This window comes from Argopecten irradians, chromosome 5 (genome assembly GCF_041381155.1).
Source record: "Argopecten irradians isolate NY chromosome 5, Ai_NY, whole genome shotgun sequence".
Lineage (NCBI taxonomy): Eukaryota > Metazoa > Mollusca > Bivalvia > Pectinida > Pectinidae > Argopecten > Argopecten irradians.
This window is the reverse complement of record NC_091138.1, coordinates 37,338,123-37,358,802: the sequence shown is the minus strand read 5'-3', so window position 1 is coordinate 37,358,802 and position 20,680 is coordinate 37,338,123. Positions and strand designations below refer to the sequence as shown.

The window sequence follows — 20,680 nt, the reverse complement described above, 5'->3', positions numbered from 1 at the left end:
AATGTTGTCTTCTTTTTCTAAAATAGATTTGAACAAGACAAAATGGTAAAAGCCTTGTACAGAGAATACAAGGAGAATAACACATGCGTTTCAGAAGTGTCAGCGTCCTTTACTCTGTCAATGACACACGTCATACAAACCTAGGACAAATCCGTGCTTGTCATATTTGCAAAAGAGATGTGGGTAGAATTCATAAATATTACTACCACATAAGCAAATCTTATTTTATTTCATTCAGTAATTTAAAAGATATGATTCTCGATGAAATCATAAAAATAGACATAAAACGTTTCCTACAGTCTTTTTTAACCGTTCTTTCTGCAATTAACATATCCAAGGAAAATAATTTTGAATGTTGGGAAAAACCTAGATTGTAAGTTCATCTTGAATTCCGTATCTGTTGGATGTACGGTTGTTAGTAATGCCACATTGTAAATTACACTTTAAGTTTTAAATAAGTAAATTCAAATAAAATAAAAAGAAAGATGTTATATTTTTTACACAGGTTTAAAGTAGAATTTACTTCGTTTTCTACTGATAAGCTATTCAATAAGAATAAAACAAAACAGTGATCTACGCTGTCCAGTGTCTAGAGTATTCCGTAAGCCGCACTGTATTGGTATGCGTATCAGGGATATTTTTGAAAGAACTGTTTTTATCTATACTGCAATTAACGAGTCTCGTGATCAGTTTATTTACATAATAATAACTGAAGGTAACACTGAGAATGTGCAAAACAGTTATTGGCATGTCGCTTATGGTCTACAGACGGTTGCTACTGACCACCATGTAAAAGTAGTTTTTATTGGTCGATTCACATATGTATTTTGTAAAAATAAAAAACAATATTTGATTGGTTGGGAAAGTTCACAGAATTCTTAACTCATTTAGTGTCCATGTGGTTCTTCGTCAATTTGGGACAAACCGCTACAGAATAAGAACGGTTAAGAAGAATTATTGTATTGCTTTTAAAGATACTGAATGTCACGGCTGCACATTAAAACTTAATTAAATTAAAGAAAAAATGTAAAAAAAGAAGATATGGGAAAAAAATAAAAATTACGAAGACTTTTGGTACGTTACTGTAATTCCCCAGCCAGAAGCCATGTCACAAATATGGAATATGAGGACTTTAATGCAAATGTAAGTGTAAACAATATATTTTCGTGTCACACGCCAATTGATAAAAACAAATTCAAAACAGTTTAAGTGATATGTACCATAACTGGGTGAACATTTTAACAAGCTAATTTTACTTCGTTAATTCATAAAAACCATAAGGTTTGATGAATTGAGCCGTGTAAATCATTCAAATGGGCAAATAAAAATGTATGACTTAAAAGCGTTAATCACAACACACATACTTTATGCACTTTATGCATAGTTCTTTCTTGTATGCCGTATGCAAATTTAGAGGATTTTTTGGTGCTGAATAACATATTGATAGCTCTCCTCCGTCCATGATTATAAAAAAGTAAGGTTCAGGTAACTGTAATAGCAATATTGTAATGGAAATATATTTTGAAATCTATGTCAATACGGTTGAACTACGTTATAAATTACATGCAGGGTTTGCTGTAAGTCAGGATCAAGGTAAGAACTCATACAGAATACGTTCAGGTGACCTTGAATTTCTTGGTTTATCAATCACCACGGTTGTTTACAATGCAAACACTTTATCTACTGAAGGTAATCTTCAGCATTCTTGCTAGTTCACAGTTTGATGTAAATCTAACAAAACGGTAATAAGGGAGAACGGGTTGAAATAAGAAAATTAAACGAGACACATTGTATATTATTTTTAACCGTAGAACTACAATCCCATGTCACACATCTTATTGTAGTGGATAACTTCTAATCTAATTCTGGCTGATAACAGTATAGTTTTTCTAAGAGCTAGACACCATGGGAATGCATAAATAATCTGTTGCTAAATATTGACCACGACAAAGGTCATACAATCAAACATCCGTTTACTACAGTTTTACGGTTATATGAGGTAAGTTTTTTTTTATTATCAACGAACATAACACTATACACAGTAGGACGTGGAATTCACCTTTTGCAAATTCTGAATTCGTTATGCTTTTATTTGTTTAATCACTTGTGAAGCGCATGTACCATCGAACGATAACTATCAGTGAACAAATAAACAAATGTATAATCAAAGGTATAATCATAGATACCAAATAACAAGGTTGACCTGATTAACTATCTATGAAATAGCTATAAATAGAACATTATTGGCTAATTTTACTCTTGATCAATGGACAAATAACTATCTTACTAAAATATTTCCTTTCCCCAAGAAAGACAATACTGAAGCCATCTATTTTCCGACTTCAAGGTGAGTGAATTTCATATAAGAATTATCTTACTGTCTGATTGGTCATTCCTATAAAGCCTTCTCCGTATAGAAAAATATACAGTACAATATACAATTGCACATGCACGTGTTTAATTACCAGTTCACTGCCTATTGGATACGGATGTAGGAAGCACGCATTTCCTTTGGGTATTCATGAGCTTTCATGCATTTTTTTTATTTTGTTTTTTAATCTCCATTTTACTTTACCATTGTCATTATATAATTTGTGTAATATATCTTATGGACATAGAGGCTATCAGTTCACGTTCATCATTTATCAATTAAATTTAAAACAAAAAACCCCAAATACATGTACTTTTACCATTTTATTTGATTTATCCTAATATTTATCGCTATACTTTTACATTCTTCCTAAAATGCATAATAAATACCACATCATTTTAGTATCATAATGGATCAGACAATTTCCTTTCACGAAGCCCAGTTTCCAGGTGATGCATAGCCACTTTCAAATTGTTGGGTAGATGATACCGAAGTTCAAAGAGGCTTGGTCATGAACACCGCACCCTGGGTCACTTGCATTGGTCGTCTTTGACCCTCAGTGTCAAGTACCTAATAGGTTGCTAACAGTGCTCGATCAGTCAAACGTCATTACCCTATATCAAGTACACTGTACTGATTTGATTTCAGGTCTGATATGGATGTAACAGAATGTGAGTATGTATTACTTTGTATTGAATGAGTAAACGACTTGAGGTGATATCGAAGCTGGTCTGAACAATCCTCATTGTGGCCAAAGACCGTAAATACAACAATTTCAATAATTTGATGACAGTATATTTGATAAAGGGTGATGGTTTTTTATGTCTAAAAAAGAGAATACTGAAAGCAAAACATTAACTGAAATGAATGTATGAAGAGTCCTGCGAGATGAAGAATATAGCGTTATGTGACGCAAAGTTATTATTTTATAGACACAAAAATATATCGAAAAAAATAACTTCCTCCTGATATTATATCTCGGGAAACTAACATGTAACTAAAGAGCAAAGGTAAAAGTCTGTGCCTATTTGTACATATGTGTTATCATTTTATCAGGGAGAACACGCTATGTTTTGCTTGTATTTGCCTGTTTCCTTCCCTTTGGTTGTTACTTCAATATCGATGTCCTGGGTGCATTACAAAAAGACCTACAGGGTGTTCATGTAAGTTGTAAGATATATATTCACTTTAGCTGCATCACAAAACAATATGAATATCGTATTTTCAATATTTTTGTAACAGTTGCATAAGTCACAAACAGAAATAAAATTATTTTCAAATTATACAGCAAAATGATATTTTCATTGATATTTTCCATCAAGTTTAAGAGTTCATTTGTACAGACAACTCTTGTGAAATGAGGAATAAAAAAATAGTGAGCACATCACTTGTCATCAAAAATAAACAGTTACGAGTAATGCTATCTTTGGTAGCATCCTCTTGCATTTTTAAATAATTCCCAGCTTCAAAAACTGAACTCGCTTTCTGGACCCAATTAGACGGAAAACTGTAGTAGCCTCACTGCCAATACGACGTGCTGCACTGACTGTCTTGGTTTGGGACCAGACCGTTACAACCAGTTGTATGCCGCGTACTCATGGATGTATGTATAGCTTATCTTGGCACTAAAACAAACTTTATTTCTGTTGAAGATTATTGAAATATGTACATAGACAAAAGTTACCCCATATTAGTGCTTACATTAATTGAGAACTACGCGTACGTTGATGTAAAAGTATAAGAGTTCGATATTGCTACCAAAAAATAATTTGTTTAACAAATTGATTTGTTAAACAAATTGATTTGTTAAACAAATAAATTTATCATATCAAATGGTTCCTTTTGATTGACTTGACCAACAACGTGACCGATTTCTGTTAAAAATAGATTTGGCAGAAGAAGTACACCACTTTGTGCAATATTTGGCATCCATCCTTATACCAACACAACCTTTTTTCAGGAATGCAGTGAGCGCTTTACCTGGAGGGTATTTCATCGACAAAATTGGAAACAGAGGTAAGATATGTCTTATTCAATATGATAACTTTAAGAGTAAGCTTGATATGTATGTGGTTACCTATCACACGCATGCTTTTCAATAATATGTTACAACTGTAACCCTGGTGAATCGTAGCTGCAAAATACATCTCGGCTTGAAGGAACTTCTCTTTAGGTTGATCAGTTGAGCGTCTAGTAATCCAAAGGTCCCGAGTTCAATCCCTGGCGGAGGAACGGGTTATTTTTATATCAAATAATTAGCTCTGTTACATATGAACTTGTAGGGTCATCAATTCTTACAACATCAGTCGCATGCCTAGGAACCCTGATGTTCGCAGTGTCTGCCACTGATTCTATAAGGAGCACATCTGCCATGTTTCCACTCATGTTCTGTGGTCGTCTACTCCTTGGGGCCGGAACAAGTCCTGCTCTTAGTAAGTTCAAGTATCGGGAGTCCAGCTCTCATAAAGGGACGAATGTGCTTTCATTAAGTATGTTATTAAACTACTAAACTACTTTTCAGCTTCTTACTGCATTTTTTTAATATATAAGAGGTTTTCGTCGCAAAACATGATCCTTACTGGTCATAAACTATAGATCCGATGCACCCTGTTGTAAAAGAAACAATTTCTCTATTTCAATACGCCAACTGCTCTGTCATTTGATGATGCTTGAATGGCGGGAATAACCATTATTTCAAGCGAGCGATCCTAGAATTGGTCTTACTCTTCAGGTCATAAAGTCATATTTAGCACTATAAAAAGGGCAACAGTTCCACTATACCAGAAGACACAACATGAATATACCGCAGTCTCCGAAAACACGCACCTCGCACAACATACACGCAACACACCGCATACATGGGAGGCCGTCCTTACATGACCATAGCTGTTAATAGGACGTATATTAATCAAACAAACAAACAAACAAACAAACAATGACATCACTTGATAATAAATTCCTATTTTCATGCGTGATACAATGAGCAAATTTACTCTCCGCTCTTTTAGAACGATCGAATGTTGTCCAAGACCATATGCTATACTGTAAACATGGTTTTGTTCGTAAGGGCTGAATTTTGTAATTTACAGGTGTAGACCTTTCGCAGCTTTGTTATTTTCGTGATAGATAAAAAAAAACTTTGGAAGTTTAGCAACACAGTTCATACGATAACAAAATATTACACGCAGGGAAAATTTCAGCATAAAAAAACATAAATTTCTTTTCGTGTAAACTTCCATGGTTACAGTACAAGTATCAAACGAATCAGCAGTAGTATCATATGTATATATGTTGAATGATAAACGTGACAATTCGGTTCTTAAATTTGAGAAATTATCTGAAAAGGATCCTCTGTTATTTTGGCTTAACAAATTTTTGTAAACAGTGGACAATGCACCTAATTTTAATTCCAGATTTCAATGACCCTTTTATTATGTTTCAGTTGTCCAGAATAGATTTCTAGCCTCCTGGTTTCCTGATAATCTATTGGTAGTATTTAGTCTGATGGTAGTTGTCTTACGGCTTGGTAATGTTTCTAACTTCTTCCTCACTACTAACATGGCAAATTTGATCGGCTTGTCAACAACTTTATGGATAAGTATGATTATTTCTTCTGCTTTATATACGGATAATAAGATAACATTTTAAAAATAGTAATATGTATCTAATAAATTGAAATAATTTACTACACCTTTTACACCTAAAACAACTATAAATCAACATTATAATGTAAATATTCATTTACATTTAAAACATCTTTTTATTTGGATATTACAAAGTTATTTTCGTTGTTTTCAACATTAACGTTTTGATATAACTTTGTGGGAGATTTGGTTGTTGAATGTTTATGTATTACGTTTGAAAAAAAATCTTATTGTTTCATGACTAACTATTGGCCTTATATATCATCTTAGCTGCTGCTATTTGTTCCCTGAGTGTCGTGTGTGCGATATCAGTGTCAGCATTAGATTATTATGGACAATCTCGAATGAAAGTTGAATTGAAATTAGACAAGAGGTCAAATTTTGTAGTAAGTTTATTGTATAACTACTGTGTTGCTTGGTATTATTTGACGTTTGATTAACATAAACCACTTAAACTGTAAAATATCACACTCAAAGATCTTGAAACGATCTCAAACTGAAAATAGATTTTTTGAGCCAACCCCAAATGAGGTTATAAGAATGATGTCATTTTAATTTGTTAAGCTAAAATATAATCCAAATATTATTTCATGATACTGAAATCCGGTTGGATATATTTCCTATTCATTTCTGCATGTTATCATAATTACATTTATATTTCTGGCCACGATATAAAAATAATTGATCTTGTAATAGATAAAATATGTAACTGCTTTCAAACATTGCAGACGTTCGAAGAGATCCGACTTCTTCCTAAAGCTTACTGGCTTCACTGTATTGTGATTATGGCCTTCTACGCCTGTTATCTCCCATTGATAGGAAACGGTAGGTGCGTATTATATCAATGAACTGAATATGTGTCTTAAAAAGCAATGTATTGTTTATGACTTGTTATATTTTGTATATGCCGTAATTTGGACTCTCACGAATCAAGTTGAGCTATTCATGTTATTCAGGACCAACAGTTAACAACATTTTGAGAATTATAATACTTAGTACTTAATAAGTCCAATAAAAATTCAAAATGAATTCGGCAATACTGCCAATATTGCCAATATTTACGTCTACGGTATAGTAAAATGAGTGTACTCGCAAAACAAGAAGCCAAGTTGTGGTTCACCATTTCATTTCGCATATCAGTACTTTATAAAGTGACTAGTGCATAAACCTGCTCATAAGCTGGTTGGTCATATTTGTTTAAAGTTAAAGTTATATATTGTTTTTTGCAGAAGTATCAAGATTTATTTTATAGCCTAAGTGTCTTCCTTCGATTACAGTAAATACATACAAGATAGATATGGTTACTCCAAGACGACATCCTCCTACTTCAATGGAGCCGTATACGACGTGTCCGTTCTCATATCGCCACTGGCGGGGATCCTATTGGTTAGATCTGTTAACTTATTATGAACAATGTCAATATAATGTTATAAATTAATCATGTAGCAAGAGAATGAGGTTATTATTCAAGTGATCAAACGATACTGAATAGCCTGTTATTATCATGGGTCGAATATTTTCTCGATTTTGGCATAAAACAGGAAAAAAACTTTTAAAATATAACTAACCAAAATTCCGGGTGAGACAATAAGATACAAATATGGTAATTTTTTCATCGAGCGATGTATTTATATCGACATGATGTTTTAAACGTAATTATGTAGCAAGATAATGAGGCTATCATTCAAGTGATAAATGCTTTAGTTAACATAATATTCTCGCGGTCGAAAAATAGATAACAGAACGGCCTTTTACAAAAAAAACCTATAAATAACAAAATAGCCTAGCACAAAAAACCTTATAAACAACAGAATGGCCTAGCACAAAAAAACACTTAGAAATAACAGAATGGCATAGCAAAAAACACACAAAAAAACTTATGTTTAACTTAGGGGAGACTAAACGATACGAATATGGTGAATTAACCTCATGTCATGACGTATTGTATTTGACAGAGGAAGATCAATATCACGGGAATTGTGATGTCCTGTTGTGCTATACTTACTGTTCCAATATTCCCTTTATTCTCATTCTGTCCGGGGATACATCCACTTATACTGACAGTGTATCTGGGCATAACCTATACCATATTTGCTGTAAGTATTTCTTTTCTATATAAAGCCGTTTTAGCAAATGATTGACACTATAAAACAGTACTTTCATTTCATCAACTTAACCATTTTACAGAGAAAGTTCTTATACAAAGATTTATATACTAAATTACTGTATGCTAAAACATTTTAATTGATATCCCATCAATAATGTTTATTCGTTTTGTAAACATTTCTATATTCCCTTGGTTACCATCCTCGATACTCCAGGGGTTACTTTCTCTATCCACCACAAATCTGAAGGCAGTTTAGAAGAAAAAAAACCTGACCAATTTTACATTTACACGCCTGCTGAGATTCCCTTTGATGTACGTTAAAACAATCGAATAACGGTAAACTATAGTTAATTGTGTTGATTTGAAGCTAAGTGTCACTCTCTGTACTCTGTAATCTTCAGTTTTTTCTATGAGATAGTACAGGCGTGAATATACAACTGTGAAAGTAACTCTTTGATGTATCGAGAATGCTTGGGTATGATCATTGGTTGTTACGTCATTATGTATACTGTATAAGGAACGTCGTTTTCTTTAAACTAATGCCGAAGATCAATTCTAACAAATAAATGCTCAAACCCCGGTATACTGAATTATGAACATTATAATTTATTCTCCACCCTACAGATATGTCTATGGCCGTCGGTTTCCGTTCTCGTAGCAACAGACATATTGGGCACCGCTCAGGGAATCACCATCTTTATGCAGGGACTAGGTGTAGGATTGACTAACTTGGGGATAGGAAAGATACTCGGCAGTACAGAAAGGTATGTGTTCATCAGGTGCAGATTTCAAAATGTCAAATGTTCAGGCTGCCACTTTGGCCCAGTCAAATTTAAATCAAGTCTTTATGTAAAAAGCAGTTACATAAGAAAATATGAAAGAGGCTATGGTGCTTGTGATCTTATTTGAAAAGACGTTTAATGTCAAAACGAATTCAACAACAATTGAGAAACAATATTGTCAAAAATTAATTTAGATAATCTTATTTTTGACTCCCGTTTCCTTTCGTGTCACTCCGTCAATACAGACTGAATGAAGTAAAGGGAAGTAAATCGAATAGATCAGAAACTATACTTACATTTTCTTCAACATTATTATGCATCGTGTATTATGTACTTATTGGTTGCAAGACCTAAGCCTGCTGCCAATATGATGAATTGAAAAATAAGCATTGGTACATGGTGACATGACAATACAGTTACAATCACAACACTATGTGTATGATCATGCTATAGTACAATCTGTCTAGTGGTCATTTTAAAATTGTTTACAAAACACCAACAATTGTAAATAACCTGTCTTAACGATTTTCCACTGTGTGTTTATTTGCTGCCACAGCCTAGACAAGACAGAGCAACTTGACAATTATAGCATCATGTTCTGGGTACTACTGGGTCTGTGTAGTTTATCTGCGGTTTGTAGTATCATTGTCAATACATTGGATATGAAGCAGGTAAGTCTATAAACCGTTATGCAGTGTACATGTCACGCTATACTATCTGTAATTGACTATTTGCAGTATGTTTCCTCTCATTCTATCTATACATCAGGGATCAGTAAGATTTAATCTGGTAAGAAAAAAATACATTGTATACGTGTCTATGCAACTAAATGGACAACTACGATGTATTTTTAATCTATAAGACATGTGAATGCAGATTGAATACTTTTGATAGCATACAGTAAGACTCGATTATAAAGAACCTCTAAAAGGCCAAAATATCACTTCGTTGTAAGCATAGTTCGTTATACAGATAATGCAGATATATTTTGGGAACCTTGACGGGAAATGAAACCTGACAGTTCTTTTGTGAGTTTAATATTCAAGAGAAACTTGAAAAAAAAAGAAATTATGTAAATATGTCCTTTATGTTTTATTTCAGGATAACTTGCTGAACCCCGGGTTGTCATACTTCCAGAACAAGAGAGCTAATCTAGTTATCAATGAAAGAACTTCCCTTATTAAACATTTGGAATCTGAAACTGTAACCGTTACAAGGGACAATGATAATGTGTCCAGCCTCTCTCAAAGATGATATCTCATTAAATCATAAAAAATGTCACAAAGTCCCGCCAACGTCTCCGCAGTTATCATTGTGTATGTCATTCCTCAAAACCCTAATATCAACACTGTGTATATATTCAACGCATTTCAAGGGTAACTAGACCCGTATGCCAATGGTTAACTAATATCCCGCTTAATCCAACAATGCCTATTTTTAAGAAAGCTCCGTTGTGTTTACATGGTAAACGTTATCATACCATACCATGTGTAAAATATAAGTCATCCATATTACATCAATTGATCAAGTTTAAACAAAAACCATCCATACTAAAAAAAAGTGTCATAATGCGGTTACTTACCAGTTTTACATACCGGTGTATGGTGACCTAGTTACATGTACCATAGCAACAACAACAACGGAAAATACAACCTTTAAACACATCTTCAGATGGTCGACCCCCAACACTACAGTGACGTTACATTGAAATTGATCCCGTAATTTTGGAGTTGTTCGAGGAATAAAGATTCTGGTATATCCCCACGGCAACTTCGTTAAAGCTGCGGAGGTGTAATTAAATACAAACTAAAAAACGTGGCTGATTAATATTTATTGTGCTAGACAACACACTTTGTTTTCAGTTTACATAAACTGGCAAATAAAACAATTCAACCGTTAATGAATAGGACGGCATATGAGGTTTATACACACATTCAAACAAATGAGTGCATAATTGAATTTATAAAATAAATGATATCTTCCATGTAAAATCGTAATTTGGATTTCATTCCTATGGTCTTCTTTCTAATTATTTCGGTTCAAATTAATGAGATTCGAGACAGACGGTTTTATTTTACATTTTCGAAGTATAGATGTCGTTTTCTCACACATCATCTAAAACTTGTTTATGACAAATATTTCTAGAAAACATCTCGAGACGATCTTTCTTCCTCGTATACATGAATATAGAATCATTTCTGGTTTTGGCCAAATGTCAAGATCGTACATGTAAAAGAAGAAAAATGTGTTGGCGACTGCCTTATATTCTATACATATGCCTTATATTCTATACATATTAGGCTAATGCATTTATCGTTTGTTTTAGATAAAAAAAACATATTTTCCATACCAGTATATCATCAAAACGTTAAAGCAAAATGCAGAATTAAACCCATTTCTCATAAAACATCAATTTTGTGTTATTTATTGCACTTAATTAACATAATTTTGAAATCAAACAACTTAAAGATGCTCCATCGCTGACGAATGGTATCTTTTCTCTATCAAAAACAGGAGCAGACGAGAGCAGACGAATTAGTATTTTATCTTCAGTTACAAAAACTACATACTTTACACCATTACCACCATTTCAAATTTTTAGCTTCTTATTTTACTTCAAAATAAAAATATTAAAGACAATTAATTGCGTCCCGAAAAAAAATCCTTGACACTAAATGGAATGAAGTACTGATTGCGCATGTACAAAAAGCAAAGGAAATTATCTTATATGCATCTTTGTGTTTTTTTAGACACATTTAAACACAATTAAACATTGTTCAAATAATGTGTATCGTTTATGCTCCCTCGACGGTGGAGCATCTTTAATGTAAGGCAAGTTATTTTTTCTATTAGAAGAATGGAAAAGAAAAAGTCCCCCATTTATAACTACAACATATTAATAAGAAAAATACATTGTATTCATGTTATTGGTCAATAGTATCACATCATATTTAATTAAATTATCACATCATATTTAATTACGATAAACATTATACACATGATTTTAGTAAACACAATGCAAAATCGATATGTAAGCTACAAAGTTACTGGAACTGAGTAACGAATGCAATTACATGTATATAATAAAAATAACATATACATGTATATATATATAATATGCAAAATTAACACAATGCTTCAAATTACTACAATTCAAATTTAACAATCGGCATCACATAGACAATTCTCATTTTATGAATAAATTATTTCAATATACATATATTACTGTATCAAATTAGATATGACATTCAAAAACATGAATGAATAGCTTTAATACATGAATGTACTTAGAATAAGTTATGTCACGATTACACAATCCTTCAAAATGTATGAAAGTTTAAACCACATGTGTTAGCAATCTACATCAACAGACATATTGTTTGATTTTTCATCTTTGTTATACTATACTGTATGTATTACAGAAGGTTATGAAAATGAATAGACAAAGTACACATTAACATTGACATCGACAGAACTTTAACATTTTCAGAAATGAAATAGCTGGAATGTTTGGACAATCGATTTTGATCAACAATGCGATATTTGAAGTATGGTTTTACTTGTGTAAAATTGGTATACTTATTGTCATAATGCATGCCATTTTTACACAAGTACTAAGTGTCAATGAATATAATCAGATTACAGATGAAAGCTTTTTCATCAAGTACATATACTTCATTCTGAATACCCACTTTAAAACTTAAAGCTGGAAATCTGTTTGCAATAAAGCATCCAGTACAGTTTAATACATGTTAAATAATATATAGAAAAATGGACGGAAAGAGGAAACATTTATCACAAAAAATGGAAGTGCATTAAATCAAGATTAATTTCTTCTTGATATTGCCAATCACACAAACTGCCACTAGCAATGTATTTAATAATAAATGATTCATATTTTATTCTTTCTACAGCAAACACAAAATGAGAATTTTAAGTATGAAAATAATGTAATCGTTTCCTTACTGCTTTTTGAAAATGGAAGAAAAACAAAAACTGCACTGGTTTAAGCTATCATTTAAACGTTATTTTGTTGATAAATTTAGTAAAATTTAAATCACTTGATGTAACTAGTGATCTTAAAAGGGTTGATATTACAATTTAAAAAAAAATAAAGAAATAGAAAGCATTTTTTCCAAATCATCCGGTTTTCTTTTGTTGTCCAAATAATTTTGTATGATAGAAAGTATGTTGTTACCGCGTTGATTAAGTTTGCGTGTGATAATTTTCATCTCAACATCCATACATTTAAAATCTACAACTTGTAGTAGATTTGTTATTACTTTAAACACCCATCCAAGATAAAGTTACTATGCCATACTAAACTGGAGTGTATAACACCCATCCAAGATAAAGTTACTATGCCATACTGAACTGGAGTGTATAATACAAAGTTTCACTTGGACGAGTGAGTTGTTTGGATGAACACAAGACTATACCACTGTGCATGACTGTTATATAACAGATATCCTCAATATTCCAACAGTTACTATCACTGTTGTTATATGAATTCCTTGACTAAGTCATAGAAAAACTGAAGGCTCTGTATGTGGCGATAGATGACACAAGTAGTTTGGTAACAGTATAATGTATATGTATGGCTTTGAAGTTGGACGTCGCTATCTGTGATCTTTGAAAGAAAACACTTTAAGTCTGTGATTTGTCTTATTTTCTCCTGAAATGTCTTCAGTTTTACTCCGACATAGTCTAGGGATGTATATAACATGAGTGATGGTAACCCCTGGAATGTTGAGGATGTGTAGCAGACAGCATCAACCTTACATACTTATCAGTCTGTGTAAAGTTACATCAGGATTGCTCTTTCGCTAGAGCTCGTTTGTTCTCTGCTTCTATAAGTCTTTCCAATTCTGCTGATTTCTTACTGTCAATTACCTCCATTTCTCTAATAAGCTATAAATGAAATTAATACAACATATATATATATAAGTAAACTGCAACATTAAACATGCTGAAATTTAATTTTAAAACTTGATGCTACATTAAGAAAGGGGAAATTTATTTTGGAACCGTTTTTTCCCATTTAGTTTCATAGAATAGTAATTTCCTTCTACGTCGGTATGTATATACGCTGTAATAGTCATATACACTATGTATGCATATCTCAATACAACCCTATGAAAGATCTGATACATTATACAATATATTTTCCTCTTTCTCTCAGACAAGATAATAGATTACAGGAGATACTTCTTTGCCTAAGAATATCTTACATTTAGTCTATATTTTTTTCTTGTTGATTTAAAGGAAGATTGAACACTCTAAAATCAATACCATTACGCATTACAAGGTAATAAAACACCAGTAGAAATTTACCTGAGATATTTCTGTAGCAATTATAGTCCTAAACTGAGCACCTTTTCCCAATCCTTCCATTTCCCTCAGGAAAGATCGCCTCTCTTCTATCTCAGATTGCACTGCAACATAAACAAATCATCGTAACACATATTTTTAAAATTTGAGTTTTATATAATTTTACTAAACAATAATATTACAGATACTCCAATTACAACAGAATATAAAAATGTCTGATTAACACAAAAATTATATATAAAATACCGGTAGTTTATTTTGCTTTTGTTGTCTGTGTGAAATCAGTGCCCCATTCCAGATAAGGCATAATGTCATGGATTAATTTCGGAATGAAATTAATTATTCTAGATACTTTTTTTCTAACGTAAAATAAGAAACTCAAACTTTTCAATGATATTAATAGTGTAAAGTAGGTCAATTTTATTACTGAAGAAAATACTAATTTGTCTGCAGCTGTTCCTGTTATTAATAGATAACAAAAGGCCCATGGGCCTTAACAGTCCCCTGATTTTTTATACAAATTAGTTATGTCATTTACTAGCCTGGCTACTGATGTTCATGAAATAGGAACATAGATCTAATAGGTCTACAAACAAAGTTTCATTATAAGCTTGGTGCATATTAACTTACATTGTCGTGTTCACAAGGTTCAATAATTATTATTGCAAAGGGCAGTAACTCTGAAATTAAGTTACAGTTGAATAAAAGTGATTTTCGTCCGGCATCTTTCCAATATTAGTCTACATACAAAGTTAAGATAAAGCTGGGTGCATATTTACTCAAGTTATCGTGTTCACAAGGTCCAATCATTATTATTTGTGCAAAGGGCAATATCTATGTATATTACCGTCAAATAAAACTGATTTTCATACTTGTTTGAGATCTTTCCAATGTTAGTCTACATACAAAGTTTCATTAAGCTCAGCACCTATATTTAGGAAAGTTATCATGTTCACGGTCCAAAGGTGCAAAGGGCAATAACTCCATAAGTTACAATTGAATCAAGCTGATTTTCAGATACATCCAAGATCTTTCCAGTGTTAGTCTACATACAACGTTTCATGAAGCTCGGTTCATATTTACTCACATTATCATGTTCACAAGCAATAATTATAATTGCCAAGGGCAATAACTCTGTAAGGTATGATCTAATCAGGCCTATTTTTAAACTTGTCAGAGATCTTTCCAATTTTAGTCTAAATACTAAGTTTCATGAAGCTTGGTGCATACGCTTACTCAAGTAATTGTGTTAATAAGGTCCAATAATAAATTTTAGTGTGAAGGGCATTAACTCTGTAAATTACTGTCTAATCAACCTGGTTTTCGAATTTCCGGAATCTTTCCAATATTATTCTTCAAACAATGTTTCATTAAGCTCGATTTATATTTACTCAAGTTATGGCGTTCACAAGGAAATGTTAATGGACATCGCACGACGAAGGACATAAGACTATTGCAATAAGTCACCAAGACCTATATGGTCAGGTAACCTAAATATTAACATTCATTGGTGATGTGGCACCTTTAAAGATGGTCCAACGCTGACAAAAAGTATTTTTTCTCTATTAAAAACAGGAGCAGACAAATAAGTATTTTTCTTCAGTTACAAAAGTTACTTACTTTACACAATTACCACCTTTGAAAAATTTGAGCTTCTAATTTTACTTCAAGATAAAACTATCAAAAATTGCATCCCGAAAAAATACTGTGGCACTATGTCCTATATGGAATGAAGCACTGATTGTGCATGCACCAGAGGCAAACAAAATGATTTGTCTTTGTTATTTTTTGTGTTAATTAGACACATATAATATATACACGATTAAACACCAATTATTGTTCAAATAATGAGTATTGTTTATGCTCTGTTGGCGGTGGAGCATCTTTAAGCATTTCATTATTTAGAGTATTTTTGACACAATGAAATCACATAACTGAACAGAAAGTTGTAAAACACTCACATTCTTCAAATCTGTCAACCTCTGGTGCTGGCTCCCTTATGATTTTCTGTTTGCGTTGATCAGGTGGTGGAATGTCTTGGCCAAACTCCATAATGTTAGCAAGTCTTAATTTCTCTTTCTCTTTTGAGGCACCTTCTGTAAACATGAAACCACAATTGATAGACAGGCGTTAGAAAACATTATAATTCAAAATATTTTCTGTGTGAATATTACATAAATATAACAGTTCACTTAACAGAAAATTGAAATGAGTATAATAGTTTTTAATTTTCACAGAAGATTGATACTAGAATTACTGATTTAACTACAGCTTTAAAGTGATAGAGTTGGTTTTCTTTTAATTAAATTAAATAAATTGCCTATTCAGCTTAAGCCATTAACTTTTTACTATTAAAATAATTACATAAAACATACTATACAATTAATTCAAGTCAATTAATTGATCTCAAATGTTCAGTCTAAAATAAATAACTTACTGCTATTGTAAGCTGGAGTGTAGTCTGGTTTTTCGAATGCTCCCATTTTCTCCATCTGTTCCCTTGTTCTGACAGTTGTTTTATAATTTCTAAGGTATTAAAAACAAGCAAAATATAATTGTAAACCTTAAAAAAATTTCTTATAAAGTTTTAAGTTTTAGATACAGTAGGATTAAGGAGAATTTAGGGTTTTCTTTCCTTAAGATTTTAGTTTTCTAAATTTTAATGTTTTGACTACAGGAGTTAAGTAACTTATACTTAGTCTAATAAATATTTCATTTTACTTCAAGGATCAGATTTCTGTGGCATGTCAATGTGAAATTACAAACAATCAATGTCGAAATATATAAATGAAATATATTCTGATCATACAGTACGTATGTGTGCAATTACAGAATGAGAACATTTTTTTTTCCTGTATGATTTTTTTCTTTAATAATTTTTATTGATTCCATTTATAAAGTTTGTGTCTATGAAATGCATCATTTATCTGGACAGTGGGCACAGCAGGTCATAACTATATACCTTGCATTGAATACTTTACGGGGAGCTGGAGCAGCGACTGGTGTCTTTTTCCTTTGAGCACTGTGTGTTGGAGGACATGCAGAAGGAAGTGAACCTCCACCTGTTAAAACAATGTTAATGTATAAATCAGCTGGCTCTTACAGATAGAGTGATGTCCCAAAATTATGTAGCGTGTCATATGTTCTATTGAGATCTATATATGTACAATGTATTTGGGTATTTTCTGGATTACTGGTATCTTTTTTTTTTTAGATTTCGTCCCTAAACAAATACATGTATTCCTCAGTTTTCTCATTTCATTTATACAGTAATAGCTTTGTATTTCCCATAATTCTTTGAACACATTTATTATTGCAGATATCTTAATAAGTACTCAACATTTTCATAAATAAAATAATTTATAGGAATCAAGAAAAAATAACATTATTCTGTTGCTATGAATGCATATAAATGACATGTCATTATGTATAATGATCTACATATGTACATGCATTAGTCATAATTCTTGTATATGACTGCATGAGGCATTGGCAATGTGACTCATTCACGTACCACATGATACCCGATAACATTTGTGCGGGACTAGTATCTCCAGTGGTGATGGAATGGAACTCTTTGTAATCTTCTGCTGAAATGACGTTATCCCGTGAAAATGTCATTTGACGTCATTCCATCACCAATGGAAATAATAGTCCCGCACAAACGTTATCGGGTATCTCGCGGTACGTGAATGAGTCCCATTAGTAAAAGAATCCAAGCTTGTGAAGGTCATCCAGTAGACCCCTAACTGGCCTGAGAGGATGTTTTTGACTCTTGGTTTGAAACACATGTCAAGGATCAACTTGATGTCTAACAGTGAGCTATGTAATGCAATTACTGAGAATTATGCAAGTCCAATCAAAGAAAAAAAATAAGCACAAAGTATATCAAATTATAACATTTACAAATATATACATAAAAAATTACATATGTAGTGAAAATACCAAATGAAGCATGGTACTTGGAGTCAAATGATGACTCACAATGTAATTTTAAGGTAGTGAGTTTATAAATGCACTTACCTCTCAAGGTTTTTTCCAGATGTCGCTGCTGAAAATTTGTTAGTTTTGATTCTTTCATCATATCTGTAAAAATTAATTTGAGATACATCCACATGCATTCTATTAATCTGCATAAAGACGTAGGTCTATTAACCAGAAACATAAATACATAGAGATTGGAAACTCCTTCTTTGTCTTTGTTGACAGGCAGATGGACTTCCGGTTTATAAGCATTTTGCCTTGGCTAACTACTTTTAAGTGTATTCTTTCAAACATGATATTTTTGCATCAAAACAAAGTTTAAACATTATATCATGGTTTGATGTGATTAGTTTTCCCGATTGATGTTATCTAACATGATTTTTGAAAGCTTGAAAATAAGCAATTTTACCTGGTTTTTCGAAAATCAGGCATTCAAAACCGGAAGTGCATTTTGTTTTATTAATATACAAGTTAAAATATCATTTTTTCTTCCCAAAATCGTACTCAAAACCATCTGAAAATTACTTAACTTTTATAACATATCAAAGTTATTCTTTTATATTCAACTATTTAAGAGTTTATCTAAAAACCCCTAGCTCATACAGAGGTACATCTGCCGATCGTAAAATTGGAGGTGTTGCCAATCTCTATAAGACTATGTATACATGTTTCTGTCTAAACTAGCTGTCACTGCAAACAATTTACATGTAACAGCTTGCATCATAATGATCATAATGATCATATGATAAATTGAAATCTATCTATAAACTCAGGCCCGATTTGCACTTTCCAACAGTTATTTATAGCTAGTCAAATACATGTTAAATGAAAAAAATTATTTATAATATTGTACTTTGTACAAAACCTTTTACCTCTAAGTAAAAATTCTAATACACACAATAACATATATACAATGAAAAATGTCTTAAACGAACACTCTTAAACAATTATAGTTGTTTGATATACTAGTAAGTAATCTTCATTCCTTGTCAAGCTTCTTACATCTTTGCAATATGTGTATAATTTTTATAACAACGCAAATTTGTTGATCCCCAGGCCAGAGGTTTGTTAGAGCTTGTGATTTACTGACTTTATCAAACTTGTTAAATAATTTCATATGCCACTTGCCTTAAACCACATATAAACATTATTATACATCATTACTGGTCATCAGTTATTGTTGAGTGATGGGTATCGTTTATACTCTTTGTCGGTGATGTCGTGCATATTAAAGTACGTGTACTGTAAATTACTAGTACTGTATGATATATAGTAGTGTTCATTATTAAATCCTTGTGACTATATCTTATACGATTTCTGTGAAATAATAGTGACATAAGCTTATTATATACAAAAATATAAAATAACTGTTATTTCATTGTTTTTAATTTCAAAGTTATTGTCAATATCACAGAAATAATGTTTGTCACAATACTACACGCACACGTAAAAAGATAACAAACCTAATAGTTAAGATTATTTAAAATATTTCCATTTAAATATCTATTTAAAGCATAGATATTACAGTAACTTACTCACGTGGATTTATATAAATTGTTGTATCAATATTTCAGTAGACATCGTACAATGTTACATTGTTCTCGGCCTACAAGCCGATCGCGATCTGACATCAAATCAAATGTACTGTAATACATGAGGTGTTTATGACCGAAAATAAAAATCATGTATGTAGAACTGACAAATTACACTAACCTTTCAGCAAAGCATGTGTTTGTTTGCTGTATTGAACTTGTGGTTGACTCCAAAAGCCACCACCTGCCACTCGAGACTGTACGCCATCCGCCATTTTGAAACAATTTGGCTACTATGGACGTCGACGTCATTTCCGGTGCGTTCGAGTAAAAGCACTTGCTAAAAATATGCGTGTAACTAATAATATTGCATTTAATATAGACTCGATATATGTGTTCATGTTGTCGGCAGCTTAGAAATAAAAATCATATGCAACTGTTTTTGAAATATTTGGTATTTACAACATTCGAGAGTCGTGGATTTTTGACACGTTATTACATATATATATATAGGCCTAATGTATGATAACAGAAACATATATAGGCCCTATATATGTTTCTGATGATAACCATGTTATACCGACAAAGTGTGAATTGAAATTGTCATGATATTGAACTTTATACAGATGAAGTAATACCATGAAATTGCTAGAGAAAGGATTAGAAAAATACTATTTATAATTTGCAGGGCTGGGTACCTGGGTTCGATAGGGAATCGGCAGAGAATACAACATGGTACTGACTGTACAGTACTACATATTGAAAAATTATGGACGTAGGCTGACAGTCTCTATGTTCATATCATAAGCCATAATACACATACATTGTATTATATGCTGTGAATGGTAAAGTACATTTGAGGTTCAAAAAAGTATCAGTTACTGAACACGGTTCAAAGTTTTTCGTGGTTTCTGCCTTCACAACCGATT

General features: G+C 32.2%; 2 protein-coding genes across 6 annotated transcripts; one reads left to right on the top strand and one right to left on the bottom strand.

Annotated features, from left to right (window-relative positions):
* Nucleotides 1-645: 645 nt before the first annotated feature.
* LOC138323726 (lysosomal dipeptide transporter MFSD1-like) lies at nt 646-10,193 on the top strand. 5 transcript variants are annotated; one of them, XM_069268526.1, is made up of 14 exons: nt 646-1,143; nt 3,020-3,042; nt 3,428-3,534; nt 3,871-3,974; nt 4,332-4,387; nt 4,654-4,803; nt 5,814-5,969; nt 6,286-6,401; nt 6,744-6,844; nt 7,293-7,401; nt 7,971-8,111; nt 8,747-8,886; nt 9,461-9,575; nt 10,006-10,193. In XM_069268526.1, exons 1-14 carry the CDS (start codon nt 1,106-1,108, stop codon nt 10,156-10,158), a joined length of 1,509 nt encoding a protein of 502 aa, XP_069124627.1. In that variant the 5' UTR covers nt 646-1,105; the 3' UTR covers nt 10,159-10,193. The 5 variants fall into 5 exon arrangements, with proteins under 5 accessions (XP_069124627.1, XP_069124629.1, XP_069124631.1 ...); XM_069268527.1 differs by lacking the exon at nt 646-1,143 and adding an exon at nt 2,197-2,347; XM_069268528.1 differs by lacking the exon at nt 3,871-3,974 and having other exon boundaries at nt 650-1,143.
* A 954-nt stretch (nt 10,194-11,147) lies between these two features.
* Nucleotides 11,148-20,083, bottom strand: LOC138323728 (UPF0193 protein EVG1-like). The gene is made up of 7 exons (XM_069268531.1): nt 19,933-20,083; nt 18,259-18,321; nt 17,198-17,297; nt 16,673-16,761; nt 16,197-16,331; nt 14,239-14,339; nt 11,148-13,815 (listed from the first exon to the last, which is right to left on the bottom strand). The coding sequence occupies exons 1-7, from the start codon at nt 20,024-20,026 to the stop codon at nt 13,714-13,716; spliced, it is 684 nt and encodes a 227-aa protein (XP_069124632.1). The 5' UTR covers nt 20,027-20,083; the 3' UTR covers nt 11,148-13,713.
* Between the last annotated feature and the right edge of the window lie 597 nt (nt 20,084-20,680).

Excerpts from the sequence above, each read along its gene's own strand:
- LOC138323726 (XM_069268526.1), top strand. The coding sequence starts at position 1,106 with ATGTCACAAATATGGAATATGAGGACTTTAATGCAAAT. Across the intron at positions 3,535-3,870 it reads AAGACCTACAGGGTGTTCAT|ACGGAAAACTGTAGTAGCCT; the intron begins GTAAGTTGTAAG and ends GGACCCAATTAG. Across the intron at positions 7,402-7,970 it reads CACTGGCGGGGATCCTATTG|AGGAAGATCAATATCACGGG; the intron begins GTTAGATCTGTT and ends TGTATTTGACAG.
- LOC138323728 (XM_069268531.1), bottom strand. The coding sequence starts at position 20,026 with ATGGCGGATGGCGTACAGTCTCGAGTGGCAGGTGGTGGCTTTTGGAGT. Across the intron at positions 16,332-16,672 it reads CACTCCAGCTTACAATAGCA|AAGGTGCCTCAAAAGAGAAA; the intron begins GTAAGTTATTTA and ends TCATGTTTACAG. Across the intron at positions 14,340-16,196 it reads GGTTGACAGATTTGAAGAAT|TGCAATCTGAGATAGAAGAG; the intron begins GTGAGTGTTTTA and ends TTTATGTTGCAG.